This window comes from Sus scrofa, chromosome 1 (assembly GCF_054392235.1).
Source record: "Sus scrofa isolate SSC_HxYL_T2T_F1_AM1 chromosome 1, Sscrofa_HxYL_maternal_Yorkshire_Landrace_v2.0, whole genome shotgun sequence".
Taxonomy (NCBI): domain Eukaryota; kingdom Metazoa; phylum Chordata; class Mammalia; order Artiodactyla; family Suidae; genus Sus; species Sus scrofa.
This window is the reverse complement of record NC_139383.1, coordinates 50,443,701-50,464,414: the sequence shown is the minus strand read 5'-3', so window position 1 is coordinate 50,464,414 and position 20,714 is coordinate 50,443,701. Positions and strand designations below refer to the sequence as shown.

The window sequence follows — 20,714 nt, the reverse complement described above, 5'->3', positions numbered from 1 at the left end:
TGATGATGGCCTCACAGAATGAGTTTGGGAGTATCCCTTCCTTTGCAATTTTTGGCAGTAGTTTCCGAAGGAGAGGTGTTAGCTCTTCTCTAAATGTTTGATAGAATTTGTCTGTGAAGCCATCTGGTCCTGGACTTTTGTTTGTTGTAAGTTTTTTAATCCCAGTTTCCATTTCAGTTCTTGTGGTGGGTCCATTCATCTTTTCTATTTCATCTTGGTTTAGTCTTAGAAGATTGGACTTTTCTAAGAATTTGTCCATTTCTTCTAGGTTTTCCATTTGATTGGCATATAGTTGCATATAGTAGTCTCTTATGATCCTTTGTGTTTGTGTGATGTCCGTTGTTACTTCTCCTTTTATTGATTTGAGTCCTCTCTCATTTTTGCTTGATAAGTCTGGCTAGGGGTTGATGAATTTTGTTGATCTTTTCAAAGAACCAGCTTTTTGGTTCATTGATCTTTTCTATGGTTTTCTTTGTTTCTATTTCATTGATTTCTGTTCTGATCTTTATGATTTCTTTCCTTCTACTAACCATAGGTCTTGTCTGTTCTTCTCTCTCGAGCTGCTTTAGATGTAAAGTTAGCTTGTTTATTTGGGCTTTTTCTTGTTTCCTGAGGTGAGCTTGTATTGCTCTAAACTTCCCTCTTCGAATGGCGTTTGCTGCATCCCATAGGTTTTGGAGTGTCATATCTTCGTTGTCATTTGCTGCCAGGTATTTTTTAATTTCCTCTTTGATTTCTTCAGTGATCCATTGGTTGTTGAGTAGCATGTTGTTTAGTCTCCGTGTGTTTGTGTTTTTTGCAGTTTTTGTCTTGTTGACTTCCGGTTGTATAGCGTTGTGGTCGGAAAAGATGCTTGATATGATTTCAATTTTCTTAGAGTTACCGAGGTTGGATTTGTAGCCCAGGATATGGTCAATCTTAGAGGATGTTCCATGTGCATTTGAGAAGAATGTGTGTTGTGTTGCTTTTGGATGAAATGTCCTATAAATATCTATTAAGTCCATCTGGTTTAGTGCGTCATTCAGGGCCTGTGTTTCCTTATTGATTTTCTGTCTGGGTGATCTGCCCATTGCTGTAAGTGGGGTGTTAAAGTCCCCCACTATGATTGTGTTATTGTCGATTTCTCCTTTTAAGGTTGTTAGCAGTTGCCTTCTATATGGTGGTGAACCTGTGTTGGGTGCGTAGACATTTAAAATGGTCATATCATCTTCTTGGATTGATCCTTTGATCATTATGTAATGTCCTTCTTTGTCCCTGAAAATAGTCTTCATTTTAAAGTCTACTTTGTCTGATATGAGTATTGCTACTCCAGCTTTCTTTTGATCCCCGTTTGCATGAAATATCTTCTTCCATCCTCTCACTTTCAATTTGTATGTGTCCCTCGAAGTGAAGTGGGTCTCTTGAAGACAGTGTATATATGGGTCTTGTTTTTGTATCCATTCAGCCAGTCTAAGTCTCTTGGCTGGGGCATTTAGTCCATTAACATTTAAGGTAATTATTGATATGTATGTTCTTACTGCCATTTTATTAATTGCTTTGGATTTGCTTTTGCTGCTCTTTTTTCTTTCCTTCTTCTCTTGTTCTTTTCTGCCTATAGAAGTTCCTTTAGTATTTGTTGTAAGGCTGGTTAAGTGTTGCTGAATTCTCTCAGCTTTTGCTTATCTGAGAAGGTTTTGATTTCTCCTTCAAATGTGAAGGAGAGCCTTGCTGGGGAGAGTAATCTTGGTTGGAGGTTTTTTCCTTTCATCACGTTGAGTATATCATGCCACTGCCTTCTGGCCTGCAGAGTTTCTGTTGAAAAAATCTGCTGATAGCCTTATCGGGGTTCCCTTGTATGTTATTTGTTTCTTTTCCCTAGGTGCTTTCAAGATTTTCTCTTTGTCTTTAATTTTGGTCAGTTTGATTAATATGTGTCTTGATGTATTCCTCCTTGGGTTTATTTTATACAGTACTCGTTGTGCTTCCTGGATTTGAGTGAGTGATTCCTTTCCCATGTTAGGGAAATTTTCAGCTATTATCTCTTGGAATATTTTTTCTGTCTCCTTCTCTCTCTCTTCTCCTTCTGGTACCCCTATAATATGGATGTTGTTGCGTTTCACGTTGTCCCAGAGTTCTCTGAGACTCTCTTCATTTGTTTTCAATCTTTTTGCTCTTTTCTGTTCTGCCTCCATAATGTCCACTAATCTGTCCTCCACCTCGCTTATTCGTTCTTCTGCCTCCTATATTCTGCTGTTACATGCTTCTAGTGAATTTTAAATTTCAGTTATTGTATTTTGCATCTCTTCTTGTTTAAGTTTTATTACTTGTATCTCTTTGGTCAGTGTTTCTTGTAAGTTATCCATCTTTGCCTCTAGTTTATTTCCAATGTCTTGCATCATCTTCAGCATCAACAGTCTAAAGTCTTTTTCCTGGAGGCTGAGAATCTCCTCATAGATTAGCTGTTTTTCTGGGGTTTTTCCTTTTTCCCTCATCTGAGTTATAGTTCCCTGTCTTTTCATTTTTATAGGTTTTTGCTGTGGTGACCTTTTGACAGATAATAGGGTTGTAGCCTCTCTTACTTCTGGTGTCTGCCCCCCCTTGTGGCTGAAGTCAGTATGGGGGCTTGGTGTAGGCTTTCTGATGGGAGGGGCTGATGCCTGCCCCCTGGTAAGTGGAGCTGATTCTGATCCCTCTGGTGGGTGGGGCTTAGTCTCTGGATGGGATTATAGGTAGCTCTGTGCTTGAGGGGTCTTTAGGTAGCCTGTTAACTGAGGGGTGGGGCTGTGATCCCACCTTGATTGTTGTCTGCCCTGGGGCTTCTCAGCAGCTGGCTGAAGGTGGGGCCAGATTTTCCCAAGATGGCCACCTCCAGAGAAAGGCAGGGCTGCTGAATATTCCCGAGATCTTTGCTTCCAATATCCTTCCCTCACAACAAGCCCCATTCACCCCTGTTTTCCCAAGATGTCCTACAAGAAATGTAGTCAGGTTTGACCCAGATTCCCTTAGAGACTTTGCTTTGCCCTGGGACTCAGTGCACGTGAAATTCTGTGTGCACCTTTTAAGAATGGGGTCTCCGTTTTCCCCAGTCCCGTGGAGTTCTTGCGCACAAGCCCCACTGACCTTCAATGCCAGATGCTCTGGGGCTCTTTCTCCCAGTGACAGATCCCAGCATGTGAGGGTTTGATGTGGGGCTCAGAACTCTCTCTCCTGTAGGTGAGTCTCTGTGAACCAATTAGTTTCCAGTCTGTGGAGCTTCCCACCCAGGAGGTATGGGGTTGTTTATATTGTGAAATCGCCCCTCCTACCTCTTGATGTGACCTCCTCTTTTTCTTCTGGAGTAGGGTATCTTTTTGAAGGTTTCCGGTCCATTTTGGTGAAGAGTGCTCAGTCTTTAGTTGTGAATTTTGTTGTTTTGAGGAGAGAAGTTGAGCTCCAGTCCTTCTATTCCGCCATCTTAATCCCCTCCCTGTGTGACCCCTTTTCACTCCTCCATCTCATGGAATTTGGGAATTGAGCTGTCAATCAGAGTATCTTTCCACTCCCTCCATGAAACCAATGTTTTTGAGATTTATTCAAGTTGCTTATCTGGACTCTCAAATTTGGTTTGGTCTTCAGTGAGGAACCTGCACATTTTTGGTGTGTAGATAACTAGCCACAATTTGTTGAAAATCCCTTTAACTTATTTTCACATGTTTATGTCACTTAACACCTTCAGTGGCGTCTTTGAAAATTGACACATGAAGATAGTTTCTTTTTTTTTTTTTTTAATTTTGTGAGCTGGCTTTTATTTATTTATTTATTTATTTATTTTTTGTCTTTTTGCTATTTCTTTGGGCCGCTCCCGCGGCTTATGGAGGTTCCCAGGCTAGGGGTCCAATCGGAGCTGTAGCCACTGGCCTACAACCCAGAGCCACAGCAACGTGGGATCCGAGCCGTGTCTGCAACCTACACCACAGCTCACGGCAACACCGGATCGTTAACCCACTGAGCAAGGGCAGGGACTGAACCTGCAACCTCATGGTTCCTAGTCAGATTCGTTAACCACTGCGCCATGAGGGGAACTCCATGAAGATAGTTTCTTGAAGAATGAAACTTGAAAGGACCAATAGATGCATTGAACTGTAAACTAAAAGTAGAAGGATGAAGAATTAAGAGACTAGGGTCTTAAAGTTTTCTTTCAGATTCACAATTCTGCCATGAATTTATTCTACAAATTATTTAATGAAGATTTTAAAATATATTTATGAATATAGGAATGAAGGGTCAAAAGTGTTTCAGTAGAATTAGATAAATTACTATTCCTAAATATGTGATTTAACTTCATAGTTATTGATTAGTTATTTGTGCTATTCGTCTGGTAGTGAAATATTCAAATCAAATACATTCCTCCAAGGTTTATCAAGAATCTATGGGAAAATACCCCAGACTCTGCTAATGAAAAATTACAATCACAGAGTTGCTGTTGTGGCTTCGATATAGCAAACCTGACTAGTATCCAACAGGATGTGAGTTTGATCCCTTGCCTCGCTCAGTGGGTTAAGGATCTGGTGTTGCTGTGAGTTGTGGTGTAAGTCTCATATGCCATAGGTGTTGCCCTAAAAAGCAAAAAGCAAAAAAAAAAAAAAAAAAAATTACCATCACTGTTGTTTTTGTGCTTGGGTAGGGAAATATAACCAACATTTAATTATACACATGTTGATTATCCAGTCCATGAATTAGCTTATTCACTGCCTTTCTCAATGGGACTGCCCCTCCCCACTGTCAATGATAAGTTTTTATGGAATATAATCTGAATATAATTGTGAGATTAACACCATTATATAAAACTCTCAGAATTCATTCAAAAATCAACTATAAATGGTTTAGGCATAACCTAGTTCTTTGTATTATATACCCAAATGTTCTATATTAATATTTCTACTAATTTTTTTTTTTTTTTTTTGGTATTCTTTGTGTGTGTTGTGTGTGAGAAAATCTCTAAAGTATAGCCTGTGGAGCAGGAAAACGAATGAATTGAGACATGTAATAAACAGTAGAACTGGATTTTAATATAATATTATGTACATAATATTAAAAACTGAGAACTTTTCTCATAATTAACTTTACAATTTAAGTTATTACCACAGGAAATGTAGACCAGTATACCTATTGTGAAAAGTAAAACTCTTATCAGAGAGAAAATAATTTTTTCTTGGAGTCCATAAAGTATCTTTCTGTAAGAGACAGTAGTTGGATTTCTGTTTAGAATATCCTGACATTTAAAAATATATCAGATTAAAAAATTAATATAAAAATCAAAACAATTATTAGTTAGAAAACATAATGAAAGAATATTCCATTACCAATAACAACCAGACAGTCAGAATACCTTAGAACAAACTTAAGAAATGCTTAACCTGAAGACGAGAACAATACTTTATTGATGGAAATAAAAAAACATTTTGACTAAATAAGATACACACTCTTCCAAGCTAGAAGGACTCAACACTGTAAACACTCTCTCCATATTAATATTTTAATTTAAAGAAATTCTAATACAAAGTAAGTAGTATTTTTGTGAAGATCAGCCCAATAATTCTGAAGTTTGTATGGAAGAGTAAACATTTAGGAAAATCTGAAAAGTAAGAGTAACCATAAATGAAAAATAAAGGTAAAGGAATTCTCCCAACCTGAGATTAAAATGTATTATAAAGTTTCAACAATTAAAATGTGGTATTGACAACGTCATACAGCAGCAGACTAGTAGATCTGAATAGGAAGGAAATCCAGAAACAAGTATATTTATCAATTTAGTATACATTAAAAATGGGAGTTCCTGTTGAGGCTCAGTGGTAATGAATCCCACTAGTCTCCATGAGGATATGGGTTTGATTCCTGGCCTTGCTCAGTGGATTAAGGATCCGGTGTTACCATGGTGTAGATGGCAGATGTGCCTCAGATCCAGTGTTGCTGTGCCTGTGCTATAGGCCGGCGGCTATAGCTCCTATTTGACCCCTAGCCTGGGAACTTCCACATGCTGTGGGTGTGGCCGTAAAAAGAAAACAAAATACATATATGTTAAATATGAATTTTTCAATCTGTGTAGAATTTATTATTTGATAAATGATATTGGATAGAGTGGCCAATTACCAGGAAAAAAATTTCTACTTTATATTTGTACATCAAAATAAATTCCTGATAATTAAATATTTCTGTGTAAGAAATTAAACTATAAAACTACTAAAAGAAAAACATGGATGAATATTTGTTTATTTTGGGAGACAGAGCAGGCTTTTCTGAGAGTGTTACCGAAGGTAGAAGCCATGGAAGAAAAGACATTTAATTATGTTAAAAAATTTTACATGTTACAAAAATTATGATGAAAAAGTTAAGATGAATATCATAATTAAAATATTATAGTTTATGGAAAAAGTTTGCATAGTGTGATCACATTTTCCTAATAACACACCTTCCCACAGCACATACACACTGAGAACATGAGGGCATACATGTCCCCTCTCTCTGTTCCTCTTTTCCTCCCCTCCTCTCTCTCTTTAGAAAAACTTTGAAAGGATAGCATTCAAAGTATTACTGGTGTTTATAGTTGAAAGGTGGAATTTGGGTCACTTTATTTATATACTTCTCTGTATTTTCTAAATGTTCCACAACGTGGATTACTTACATAAAATAATTTAAGAAAGTATAGTAGACTAATTCAGGTGAATTTAACATATGCCCAGTTAGAGCAAACCCATTTCAGTGGCCCTTTGCTGCAGTAGCATTTGGTGCCCTTCTCTCTGTTACTTTTCAGGGTGAAGAAGGGGACCAGGGCGAGCCTGGAGAGGTTGGAGCTCAAGGACCTCCGGTAAAGTATTTTTAAAAAAATATTTAACCATGCTGCATGACCCCAAGGTCATTGAAAGATATCATTACAGCTTGTTGAACTTCTGGGGCTTGAGAGAGGATATGCCAAAATATTTCCGAAAAATTCACAGATTTTCACCTTTTAAATACACAGTGAGCAGAGCACAGATTTGTAAAAAGTATGCTTTTTGGAAAACTTATGTACAAACTCCCCTCCAAGAATCAATATGTGTCATTCTCTGTCTCTGCTATTGATCTAAGTATTTCTGGAATTCTTTTTGAGTTACCTTCAGAGTCCATAAAGGAGCTATGAGAGAACAAGCAGCTTTAATCTGATTTGGCCACATCTTGCTTTGTGTCCTGAGCTGGATCTCTGTGCACATGTGTATTTCAGGTCATTCTTAACTCATCTATGGAGAGTTGGGACTGACCTGGATGCAAAACTAACAGCTGACCATGGAGGGGATACTTTTCTCCAGTGAGAGCACAACAGGGAAATGACTACCAAGAGCTACTTTACCTTAAGGGAGCATGAAGAGTTAGCAAGTTGCTCAGAAGTAGCCACGCCCATTTTCTGAGGGGGTGTCTGCTCCCTGCTTCTCTCAAGGGAGCATCTGTAGGGCATTGTCTCTGGAGTCCTGCTGCTGTGGAGCCGGGCAGTGAGAATGAACCTTCCATTTTGAAGAGGCTCCTGTAAATACAAACCTGCACTTTTGTTTGAGGATTCCTCACTCCTGTGCCTGGGAAGGGGTGCGATGGATTCCTTCTGCCCCAATTTGGAATTCAGAATGCCTTTTATTGTAGAAATGGTGTAATGATGTAGTTGTTGGAGACCCCAGCTCCATTTATAGGTCTTAAGATTTTGGGGGACTGATGGGGAAACTAATTGCTTTGGATGGCATACATTGGTGGGGAAAAATTAGATTTAAAATTGCAATCATGTTAGATGTGACCAAGTTACAAGCCACAAGGAGACAGGTGTATTCTCTGTGTGAGTTAAAAGTCGAATACATTATTGTGGTTCTTTTATGCTAATGATAATTACTTTTTTGTCATTAGTAATTGTTCTAATTCCAGATTTGTGTAAGTCCTCAGAATTTCTAAAAAGGTCTTTACCATCAGAAGAATTCCTTTTGGATTTTTCTTCTACACTAGGAAAATTTGTCTGCTATATAATGTCACTCTCTCTCAGTGCTACCTCTGGTTATGAGAGCATCCTTCTGATCAGCTTTTGTGATGACATAAAAGAATGTGTGCTGCAACTGAAAGTATTTACTTCTCTTTTTTACATTTCCAGGGAGCTCAAGGTTTGCGAGGCATCACCGGCATAGCTGGGGCCAAAGGGGAAAAAGTAAGATGATGTTGATGATGATACAGTCTCAAAATGCAAAAATGTTTAAGTTCGGGGCCATTTAAAAATATCTTTTTATCTTCAATAACATCACTTTTTATTTCCTTTTTGGTGCTTTGTAGATGTTTGGTTAGGTTCTTGCATTTCTGTTATATACATAGATGATAAAAATGAGTAATACCCACGATACTTGTCATGTATTATATATTTTAAATTATTTTGGTAAATAGGAGTAACCACGGCTGGTGTACTTAATCTCTTGTCATTATTAGTAGTTGACATGATGACACTGACACACTATCTGGGATACACAGCAAAGATAGAGGGGGATGGTGAGGTGGAGGGAGGGAAGGTGGGATGCCCTGGGCGGAGAGGGGAGGGTGGGGATTGCTTGGCTGAGAGAATATAAAAAGCAAAGACATCACAAACTTGAACGTTCAAGATGAGCTCAGAAATATTTTTCTTGCTCTGTGTGTATGGGTGTACGAGTGTAAGGGTGTGTCTAGCTTTTCTCAGATTTTAAGAAAATGGTTAGCGTTTTTGGAAAGTTTGTTAGGAACTTGTGTAGGCTCCAGAATATTAAAAAAGGCAATTTGCACACCACCCCTTCTGACCCTCTTCTCCTTCTCTGTAGCTAATTTGTGTTGTTCCACACAGAAGCACAGGGCCTTTTATTAACAACCAAACAAGGATAACTTGTACATCGTAGCTGCTCAGGAAATGAAATTCAGTCTTTTAAAAAAAGAGATAAACACTTTTGTGGATCAAAGGCATTGCTTCATGAATAATTCCTTCAATTTCATTTTTTTTCCAATTTCTTTGTCTCTCTAGATATCGTCATCATGCCTGCCTCCCTCTTCTATGTCCTCTAGAATATTTCTTTTCTAAAAACACCATATTTTTAAAAACATATTTTGTATTTTTACATTCGTGTTACCTTAAGTAACATTTTGGGCATATCTCTTCTGTTATTAAAATCTCAGTCTCATTTATTTTGAAGTTGCTGATACCTAGGCTTTTGCTTTTTCTGGGTTTAAATCATCTTCTGAAATATGTGACCCTCACTTTGAAACCAATTACTGTCCTTGATATGCTCTTTATTTGAGGTATTTTGCTACTTGGTATTTTTCAGAATTTCTCATTTCCTCTGATTTCTGTTAAATTGCTTTCAACAATGAAAAGCTCTTCTTATGAACTCAGACCTTTGGAGTGGTTTCCTAGTAACAGCAGTTTGGGTCTGAGCTCCTGGTGAACAGCTACGGGAGAGAGAGAAGGAGGGAAAGAGAGAGAGAGAGAGAGAGAGAGAGAGAGAGAGAGAGAGAGAGAGAGAGAGGGCATCAATGCTGTTTCTATAATGTGAAGGCCAGCTCAGGAACCGAGAGTAATGAATTCAGGGTCTTTTTTGGGTCTCCCAAATCTCTTCTTCCCTGGTGGAGGGAGAATACCTTCTGCTCTGTTCTAGTTTTTAGGGATCAAAGACTTTCAGGGCTCCGTGGTGCCTCTGCTTCTGTTGTGTTCTTTCTTTGATTCTACCCATGTCTTCACCTTCCCTCAAAGGTTTTCTAATTTTCAATTCTTACTTCAGGTGCCGTCCACCTGGTTTTCTTGGCCTGACATCCATCCAATGCCCTTTTGACTATTTCCCATTTCTTTTATTGTTCCTTCATCCTGACCCTGTTAATCAGAAGACAGCCTGCTCACTTCAGTTGCCCTTCTGCCTTCTCTGAGAAAAAGATTTAAATGGGGGCTGTATTTTGTCATGTAGCATACATAAGAGCCCTGAAACACCCTATTAGTTTTGTTTTAAAATCACATTTTGATTCTTATACTGAAAATGAGGTAATATGTACAATATATAACAAAGTCAGGGATAATTTTGTGATGATTAAATTTATAAAGCCATCATCACGTGGTAAGGTGAATCTGTTGTTGAGAAAAAAGATCAATGCTTTATACAAACTGAACCTATCATCTATCCAGACTGGACCTGGGGATGCTCACATCCTTATTACAATTCATTCCTCCGAATCACATGGTTTGACATCTGATTCTAGATCTTGGTGGGAATCCAGACTCCCAGAAATCCCTCCAACAGGTGTAGTGGCAGCAGGGTCCAGGGCAGCTACTATTTGGGTGGCCCCTTGGCTTTCACATTAATGAATTCCCATAGGGGTCCTGAGAACTCTGGAGTACAACTACCAGACCTTTTCCACTAGACTTGTCAAGTTCTCTCAACTAGCAGTTTATGTCAGTGATCAAGAAGGGACGCAGTGGAGTACCTGTCATGGCGCAGCGGAAACAAATGTGATTAGGAACCACGAGGTTGCGGGTTCCATCCCTGGCCTCACTCAGTGGCTTAAGGATCTGGCATTGCTGAGAGCTGTGGTGTAGGTTGCAGACGCGGCTCAGATCTGGTATTGCTGTGACTGTGGTGTAGGCCAGCAGCTGTAGCTCCAATTAGACCCCTAGCTTGGGAACCTCTATATGCCATAGTTGCTGCCCTAAAAAGCAAAAAAAAAAAAAAAAAAAGTCTGTTAAAATATCCAGAGTAGTATCAAAGATTGGGTGTAGGGACTTTTAGTGGGACCAGAAGATTGTAAAAACCAGTTTTTGCATCTCAGGTGTCTGATTAAATATTGCTCAGAGTCACTGATGAGGAGATTTTATATTACAAGACACAAAACCTCATTTTCATCTGGCTCTTGTCATTCTTTAGAAAGACTGATGTGTCCTTTAGCATATATGGTTGATCTTGAGTTCACTTCTTTGTCTTGTTTATTTGCAGGGTGCTCGGGGCTTAGATGGAGAACCTGGGCCTCAAGGTCTCCCTGGTGCACCTGTAAGTAGTTTTCCTTTTACGAGATCCAATGATAGATTTTTTTTTTTTTTTATCAATGGTAGATTTTTTTTGCTGTGTCTGTGTGTGTATGTGTAGTTGTGTGTGCAAGTGTCTTTTACATGCGAATAAAGTGTAAAAATGGGAAATAATTTATTACCATTGTGGCTCAGAGGTTTAAGAACCGAGGATGTGGGTTTGATCCCTCTCTGCGCAGTGGGTTAAGGATCTGGCATTGCCACAAGCTGTGGTGTAAGTTGCAGATGCAGCTCAGATTTGACCCTAGCCTGGGAAATTCCATATGTTACAGGTGTGGTTGTAAAGAGAAAAAACATTAAGGCAAGCATGTCTTTTTTGTATAGACAGATGTTCTCCTGACTTAATAGGGGTTTTGTTTTTCTCATAAGTGTAGTCAGATTGTTGTTTTTATGCCTGCCCTGTCTTCCATTTGCTTTGGTTGCCGGAATGCCTAGAGTCATAGTAACTATCTCACTTCAGGTTCCCAGATAGCTCTGTCCTTTCCCTCTCCTATGATTTTTCATCTCATTAGTCCATATTTTGACAACTATATGACTTGTGTCATTATTGTGGATGGCCTCACACCTTTTCTGGAATAAATAAAAAGCCATTCATTAATAGGCTCTCATATCACATTAAAAAGTAGAAAAGCATAAATAAAGTAGAACCTCTGACTATCAAGGCCCAGCGGGAAAGAGAGAATGTAGCTGAGTGCTATAGTATAAGATCAAGCCCTAGAAGGAGTTCCCTGGTGGCCTAGGGAACTCCTGGCAATGTCACTGCTGTGGCTTGGGTTACTGCTATAGCTCAGTTCTATCCCTGGCCTGGGAACTTCTGAATGCCAGGGTGTGGCTAACAACAACAACAACAACAAAAAAACAAAAAACACCCAAGTTCTAGAACTTGTGGTGGAGGTAATGCACCAAGACCTTAGACCTTAGAGGAAGCTGGGTCTGCAAAGCCCTGCTGTGGAGGAAGGGCAGTGGGTGCAAGTGAGAAGAGCCCTGTGGGGGTGATGGGCTGTCACTGCCTGGAGGAGAGAGTTCCTGTTGAGAGAATGAACTTGAACAGATGAGGCAGAAGCACATTGTGGAGAGTGTTTAATGCCAATCTGGGTAGTTTGAAGTGATCTGGTAGCAATAGGAAGCCATTTGAAGCTTTAGAGCAGTTCGGTAGTTTAACAAAAGCTTTATGTTAGGAAGACATGTCCTTGCATCTATTACTGCCTATACCATATATTAACATTAGCTGGATAATTATGACAGAAATCTTATTACTGACAGGAGAATTAAGTAATGTGGAGAAAAGACTGGCAACTCTTCCAGACCTCAACCCACCACGATATTCAATGAGGCTGGAGGATGCATAGGCGTAGGTACTGATGTCAAGCTTCCCTGCCTTGTGGACCTTAATTTCATTATAGCTATACATCTAAAGAGCATAGAAGCATTCTGTCTTTACAATGAAATCAATAGACATGTAATGCTCAATTATCTTTGTGGTAATACCAATTTTTAGGACAACATAATTTTTATGAAAAGATTTCCTGAGCTAGGCATCCATGATAGAGCATTGCAATGAAAGAACAATAGTAAGGTAACATGGATGGTGTTTTATAATTTCAGAAATCTACCAACAAGTAACTTTTGCTTGTATGACACGATTTCATTTTCATACAGGGTGATCAAGGACAGCGAGGACCTCCAGGAGAAATAGGTCCCAAGGGAGACAGAGTGAGTTCAAATTAGTGTTAATCACATAAGCAAGGAGGGTGTTGGTGTCATCTGCCGATTCTGCGGATGGCGGATCTCTTTGACGTGTTCTAAGCACTGTGATATCTGATGGTGTCCTTTCTGTCTTCTCCTTTCTGCCCTGCAGGGGGCTCAAGGTTCTCGAGGAATTCCTGGTCTCCCTGGACCCAAAGGGGACACGGTATGTCCTGAGCTGTAGTCACCAAGCACATTTTTCAAAGTGATTATTGTAAGAAAAATTTTAAAAAATAATGAAGGGAAGAAGAATGTGTTTCTAAGAGACAGTGTGTTTCTTGTGCATCCTTAGGGCCTGCCAGGTGTGGACGGCCGGGAAGGAATACCTGGAATGCCTGGAACAAAGGTAGCTGTGTGATTTAGTCTACGGGTGATGGGATCGTCTCTGCCTGGGCCAGTCAAGCACAGCATTTCCATTACTCCATCACTAGGGCATTTATTTAGCTGCTTTTGGCTTTTTTCCTCCTTTAATTTTTATGTCAAGTGTCAAATCAAACTGCTTATTAGAATAGCATATTTGTTTGCTTGGTTTCAGAAACCCAGTAAAACTGTCCAGTTGATGAAAGTAGGCAGAAGGAAATTATGTATTTTGATTGAATTCATGTCCTAAGTCTTACCCCATCTCCCCACCCTGAACTGGGTCACAGTGTTAAAGTGCAAGTAAGGGTAACTGTACGGATAATCCTTTTACTTAGCAAGTGTTTGTTTTTCCATTTCTTAAAAGAAGTAAAGCAGTTCATACAGGTTCAACAATTTTTTTTCAGGGTGAACCAGGGAAACCTGGGCCTCCTGGTGAAGCGGGATTGCAGGGATTACCTGTAAGTATTTGAGTATTTAAAGGCTTGTTGGTTTATGTACATATTTTGAAGATATGAATTTAGGAGGAAAACTTAAGTAATTTGCTAAATTCTATATGTTTACAGTTTTACATTTTTGTACCTTTTCTCCAAATAACTAGTTATTTCTCTGACAACTACACTAAACTTTAACTTATATTTTGCACCCCTCCTTTCTTTTTAGTTTACTCAGTCTTCCCCATAGTCGTTTTATTAACCCTGAGCTGTGGGCCAAGGTCATATACTTCCTCCTACTTTTAACTAGTTCTGAAGTTCTTGTTAGCAGGCTTGAGTTGTAAGAGGGTTGAGATGATGTTCAGGGAACAGTGTGAGATACAAGATATCATTGTTCGATCATTGTTATTTTGAATTATTCAAATTGGTGTTTTCCTGAATGAATATGACTGGAAGGTCATGTGGATTCTATCACATGTATTCTTGAATCTTAGGAGGCAAATGTTTCAAGTTAAAAGGGATACTCACTGGTAAATTGAGGAGTTCCTTCCAGTTTAATATATCTTTAAAAATAATCAGTTAGAGAATATTAGGACTCCCAATATCAAATCTTAGTTAGATGCAGAATTCTCCTGCCATTCTGTTTTTTGACTTAAAGCTTAGGGTTTTTGATAGGTCCTTGCTTTGTATTCTGTACATGAAATCATGACAGGAAGAGCTCCTGTTATCCTGAAAATGGTGTAGGATTCTAATTTGGAAGGTCATCCTTGAAAAGTAACTTTTGTTTAGAGCTAGAATTTGCTTTAAGGCTGTTCAGACATAGCAACCCAGTTACAGCAAAGTTGCCTTCTAAACCATGGGTAGTTCTCTAACTGTTCAGAATGGGGGAACTAGGAAGCATCTCCCCCACACTAAAGCTTTGAGATTGTCACGATGGCCTTAGCCCCTCAGTGGTGTGCAGTGGGCTTGACATTTCACAGATTCTCGGATGAAGTGATTAAACTCACATTCCATGTGCTTTCTTTCAGGGTATACCCGGAATTCCTGGTGCAAAGGGTGTTGCTGGTGAAAAGGTAAAAGATGAAAACTTTGTAGTGAATTCTTTTATTTCTAAATAATTAGTATATTTATCATTTTAAATATTTCCAACCCACCTTTTATTTTATAGTTGACCTTGAGAAATCAAAAGGGCCTTAAGACTTCAGAAACTAATCTCTTTTCCAGCTGCAGAAAGAGTACTTTGCAAAACTGTTGCTGCTTAGGCTTCCTTCTTGAAATTGTCATTCTCTTCCAGTGTAAAACCAAAGTGTTCTTTACCACTGAAAATAAGATATTGTGATGCCATAGAAATTTTGTCAGTGAATATTAAGATGATTTAGCTTAAACTAAAAGATATTAGGCATTTTGTTGATGTAATTATCAATTTTAAATGCTTATAAAAACAGTAGTTGAAAGAAAAAAATCAGAGATAAAATACAGCTTTACTTTATTACTTACTTAATTAATTAACTTATTTATTTACGGCTGCACTGAGGCATGTGGAAGTTCCCGGCCAGGAATTGAATCTCAGCTGCAGTTGCAACCTACACCTCAGCTGTGGCAATGCTGAATCCTTAACCCACTGTGCTGCATTGGGAACACCAAGCTCTACTTTAGATAAAATAAACTGTGGATGATGTAGAAATTGGTCACTGTTAGATTATATTATATGGCTCTCCTCTGATGGTAGTGGACCCCACAATCTTGAGCAGAGAGTTTCCCTAATAAATGGACTGTGAGTGATTAATGGTGGAGATGGCATCACACACCTGTGCTTTCCCTGGAGTTTGCTGGCAGTATTTTCCCAACAGGAAAATCCTGTGTTTCCTCATGTTAATGTGATTCTTCGCAATTTTAAAAGTGTCAGTGTCAGATGAAATGGCTCAAAGAAGTATAGTGGAGGTGGAAATGGTAAAGAAAGACATATAATTCACATGAAGAAAGAGACATCCTCTCTTATTCTCATCTGGCTAAAAACCTTCATTTTTTTTTTTGACATTTGACCTTACTTTTTAACATTTTTGATAGCTTTATGATAGTTCTGGGAATGACAAAATAGTATCCCAAATCTAAAGAACTTTGATGTATCCACCAAGAAAGAGTATTTACATCCTCCCAAGTTCTCAGTGTAAATAACATGAAATGAATGCTATTTAAGTGTAAGAAATACCCAATCTGGGTAAGACAACTTGATGATTAGGGTTATTTACTGTCTGAACTACTTTGAATATTGTATTTTTATCTTCAGGGTAACACAGGTGCTCCAGGGAAGCCTGGTCAATTGGGGAATTCAGGCAAACCGGTAAGATGCCATAAACTACCTTTGCACATCTTGTAACCTGTTGTAATCACTAAGTAAAGGATTAGAGAGTTTAATTATCTCTTTACCTGCCTTCCTCATAACAGGGCCAACAGGGGCCGCCAGGAGAGGTGGGACCTCGAGGACCTCGAGGGCTTCCTGTGAGTACTCTCCTTCTGTAGCCCCCTTCCAAAGTACCTCCTTTCCACCCACCGTCCTCATTTCCTTCCTTCCATCCATCCTTCCTTCCTCCATTCATTCATCCATGCTTGCCTTCTGATGTTTCAGCACATGTTAATCCAGGAATAGGAATGCTATTTAGATATACAACATGCTTTCCTCCCCCACAGAAAGCAGAAACAAAAATGAAGTATTGAAAAAAAGCATATGAACCTTTCTGCTCTCGTTCCATGTTGAAGGAAATCTTTTAGTGTGATTCAGAAAAACCCACTCTATTGAGATATAATTCATATACTATACAATTCACCCATTTAAATTATACAATCCATTGAGTTTTAATATATTTGCAGAATTATGCAAACATCACCAATCAATTTTAAAACATTTTCATCACCTCAGAAACTCCAGATCCACTTGTGGATTCAACATTTTCTGCCAATCTCTCAACCCTAGAAGGCTGCTCACCCACTTTCTATCTCTATGTATTTGCCTATTCTGGAAATTTCACATAAAAGGAATCATGCAATATGTGGATTTTTAAATGACTGGCTTATCTCCCTTAATGTAGTGTTGCAAGTTTCTTCTATGTTGTGCTGTTTATCAGTATTTCATACCCTTTCATTGCCAAATAATATTCACTTGTATGGACAAACCATATTTATTCATCCATTCATCCACTGATTGGCATTTGGGTTGCTTCCACTTTTTGGCCATTATGAATAATGCTGCTGTGAACATTTTTCTACAAGTTTTCCACTTGTTTTATTTCGCTTAAGTACCTACCTAGGAGTGGAATTGCTGGGTCATGTGGTAAATTTACTTTAATCTTTTGAGAACCTGCCAGACTTCTTTTAGTGTGAGTTGGTAAATGTGTGTGTTTTGCAGCAAATATAGGTATGCATATCTTCTCACAAGATAGTTTAACCCTTAGAAAACTGATTCAGAAACTAAACATGATGCACTTAAAAAAATTCTCTATGGTCTCATTTTAAGTTCTTATTTTCAAAGTATATTGGGTACCAAAAAGAACTCCAAGTGAGAACACAGAAACGTTTCCAGATAACACCCACCGTTATTTTTTAAAACACATTTCTTGAGCATGTTGAGTGAAGATTTTCGTGCTTCAGAAAAGTGAAATATTCCAGGTGTCTTGGGAAAAGAAAATGGAGTTTTTCCACTCCTCAAAGATATTTGTCAACCGACCTCTCCCAGGGGGTTTCCAGAAGTTTCTCAGCAGCCAGAGAAACTAGCCCTTGCTTTTCACGCCTCACTAAACCTTTTCTTCTCTTTTGCTGGAAGTTCCTTAATAATTTAATTTAATTTCTTAATAAAATGCTTTCCCTAAATTGACTGTCACAGCAGCGAGGTCATAGCTACATGACATTTCTAAAACAGCACAGTTAACAGCATGAAAGAGCGGCGCTGAATACATCTCGTATTTACTTCATGGAGCAGAAATCTGAGTACAGTTGCAGCAGCCCCTGCCGATGACAGGACCGTACCATGAACACAATCGCCCGGGGTTGGGTGGAGTGGGCTTGGACCAGCCCCAGCTCCGTGCTAGGGGATGGAGACAGCAACTGACTAGTGCTGCGGAAGGAAATGGTGTGGGAGGAGGTACTGTTTAGTTCCCTCGCTCAAGGTGAGGCGGAAAGGAGGAAGTTATGCCAGTGCACCGTTTTGAGCCTCTTCAGATTTTGATTTTTCAGTGTCTATGAGAGTCCATTTTTTCCCCCCTCAAAGCTTTGGTTGCCTTCTTAAATCGGGATGAATTGGCAGAGTGTCTGAACATGTTGGAGATATATGTGGTGGTTCAGAGAGAGCATCCAAGAGAATAATAGAGCATTTTATTATGTTCTTCACATTTTCAGTGGTAGGATTTTGCACTTACTTCTTGGTTCTTTCCAGTTCCCTTGTTGAAAACCCTGACTTTTGTCATGAGGGTTGTAAATATAAAGCCTCTGAGCCGCATAGCCATTTCCCCACCAGCCTCCCTGGCCCATGTCTGAGAACACGATTTCTCCAGACCTGTTGAAACATAAGAGATTTATCATTTATTTATCACACCTGTGGTTACCAAGTTATGGTGAATTGCCTCCTGCAGCATGTATTTAGTTTAATCTGTGTTTTTAGAAATGACTATTTATATCCTGATTGCTCATGTTCATCTCAGTTGCAAGTGAAATTCCAGAATTTAGAGGAAGAATATGCATGTTTTTAGAACATGTAGGAATCATAAGAATGGCCATTAGAAAATCTTGCCCTAACACTTTTTTCATAGCTATTTTGTCATTGTGGTGAAAATGAGCACAGTGAGATGAATGCTATGGAAATACCTAAGCTTAGAATAGTCAAGGATTTATTGGATGGGAGTGAAATAAAAATGAGGACCCATGTACTCTCTGTCTGTGCGGTGACAGAATAGTAAATGCCCATGATTTCACCCCTCCTTTCCCGGTTCTATGTGTGCTGCTGTCATGGTTATAGATGCTTGGCAGGGCAGTTGCCTAAACTGGGTACTGAACATAGCTATTACCCAGGCCCTGCCAGGGGTTGGGAAAGACTAATGAACTGAATAATAAGAGCTTATGAAAGACAGAGAAAAAAGATCCTGGCAAAGAAAATCTTTGTCTTTGGAAAGATAATTAATCTCTCCAAAAGTAAATGAAAGATTATACAATCCTTTATTTTAATTTAGCCCTTTGGTGTGTGGGAGAGAAATAAAGTATATTAATCATCTTTATCTTGGGTAAGATGGCATAATCGTTCATTTATTTAGAAATGAATACTTGAGGTTGTGTCAAGAACTTTGCTTTCCTTTTCTGATGCAATTAATATGTTTCTCACCAATGATTATTAATTATTCTGTCAATTAAAGTCATGTTAGACAACTGACATTTAGGAGCTCAAGCATGATCCAGTTCAGAAATAATTTTAAAATGCAAACAGAGCAGATATACTGAAGCAAGTCTGTCTTGAGCTTTGAAGCCCTGGGCCAAATTAATGGGATAGAATCCAATCTTTATGTGTATAAATGGGTAGAATAATCTAAACAGTGGCTGGCTTTCACTGACTTAACATCTTTCACACATCCGTCCTCATGTAGCACTGCTTCTGGCTTCTAGATGCTCATAAGGGTTAAGGACCAATACATCATTCAAACTCATGGACAGAATGCTTATACATAAATTTTGAAAAGCATTTAAGAGCATTTTATTTAAATCACCTATAAGTTATATGAAATGACTGCCATGAAATTATAGCTCCTAGCTAGAGACTTGTAATTTGGCAGACATTCTTAGTCCTTTAGAGCAATTGAAAATTCATAAGGCTTAAGGATCTCGGCCTTTTTTGTTCTATTCGTAGATGAATGAATAGCATATGGATCATATCTGATAAGAAGCATTTATAAATATTAAGCATTAATATGAAGTTGTCATGTCATTTTAAAGTAAAACCAACTCAAGAGACTACCTGTGTTTTTTTTTATGTACATCATCCAGGAGTCATGATTATTCATCCAGCAGCCTCAGTGTTCAGTTTAGGTGTGAAACAAACTTTTATCAAAGTGCATAAAAGTGTATGAAGTTCTCAGGGAAAGAAATTGAAGTGTTCATGTATTTTCCCTTTCTCCAAGTGCTTAGAGTTTAAATAAAAATGAAATTAGTTCACAACATTAAATCAGAGGGTTGCTTTTGGTGCATCTACATTATAAATTGTACTTTCCAAAGCCTGTTTAATGTTATGACATGTTGAGAACAAGAACAAGTAGAACAAAGAATTTTTAATTTCAGGAACTTATTTTCTACAAACTATGTCTTTTTTTTTTTTTTTTTGTCTTTTGTCTTTTTTTTTTTTTTTTTTTTTTTTGTTGTTGTTGTTGTTGTTGCTATTTCTTGGGCCGCTAACAAACTATGTCTTTTTGAAGTTGCAGTAGTAATTTAAAGGCAACCATCTATGTCCTATGTCTCTTTTCTCCTTCTTTCAAGGTTCAAGGTCATTTGCCTGGTATTGCTTTAAAATGTATTGTAGATCTGAAATTTACTCTGTGTTTTAGATATTTATGTGGAATTCAAAATTTTAACATACCTATACCTCAAGGACACATACTAAATGAGAGGATAAAATGTACACAAATAAACACAATCTAAGTTGGATGGTGATGTAGATGCTGAAAATTCCTAAATGCCACTTCCTAGAGATGTATCAGGATTTCTGTCAAATGGTCTGTATTCATAATGGACAGCATTAGAACATTCATGGGCGGAATGACATGGACTATAAAGGTTTCTGCCTCTAGTCAAAAATGAGAAATACTCTGATGACCTTTATATTTCAATAACCTAACTACGATGTTATTTTATTGACATAGTAATTAAACATTTACATTTTGGCAGACTGTCTAGTTGACCATCATGTTTGTGTTTCTAGGGCAGTAGAGGAGAAATAGGACCAGTAGGACCCCCAGGACCGCCAGGTAAACTGGTAAGTAATATTTCTAGTCTTTGGCGGTTTATTTGCTTCCTATAGAACACAAGACATTTTTTAAAAGAGCAAGGAGAGAAAAACAGTGTACAAAGGGTAATTTAATCATCCCTACTTGATTTCTACT

The 20,714-nt window shown here is 38.4% G+C and overlaps 1 protein-coding gene across 3 annotated transcripts in view; it reads left to right on the top strand.

The window, feature by feature from the left end:
* Positions 1-20,714, top strand: part of COL9A1 (collagen type IX alpha 1 chain) — a 119,457-nt gene that overhangs the window by 67,902 nt on the left and 30,841 nt on the right. For all 3 annotated transcript variants that reach the window (XM_084958774.1, XM_003121273.5, XM_021089350.2), the window contains 11 exons: positions 6,770-6,823; positions 8,120-8,173; positions 10,959-11,012; positions 12,707-12,760; positions 12,906-12,959; positions 13,086-13,139; positions 13,558-13,611; positions 14,613-14,657; positions 15,872-15,925; positions 16,030-16,083; positions 20,534-20,587. In XM_084958774.1, the coding sequence (XP_084814900.1) occupies positions 6,770-6,823; positions 8,120-8,173; positions 10,959-11,012; positions 12,707-12,760; positions 12,906-12,959; positions 13,086-13,139; positions 13,558-13,611; positions 14,613-14,657; positions 15,872-15,925; positions 16,030-16,083; positions 20,534-20,587 (585 nt within the window). The remainder of the gene's footprint in view (positions 1-6,769; positions 6,824-8,119; positions 8,174-10,958; positions 11,013-12,706; positions 12,761-12,905; positions 12,960-13,085; positions 13,140-13,557; positions 13,612-14,612; positions 14,658-15,871; positions 15,926-16,029; positions 16,084-20,533; positions 20,588-20,714) is intronic.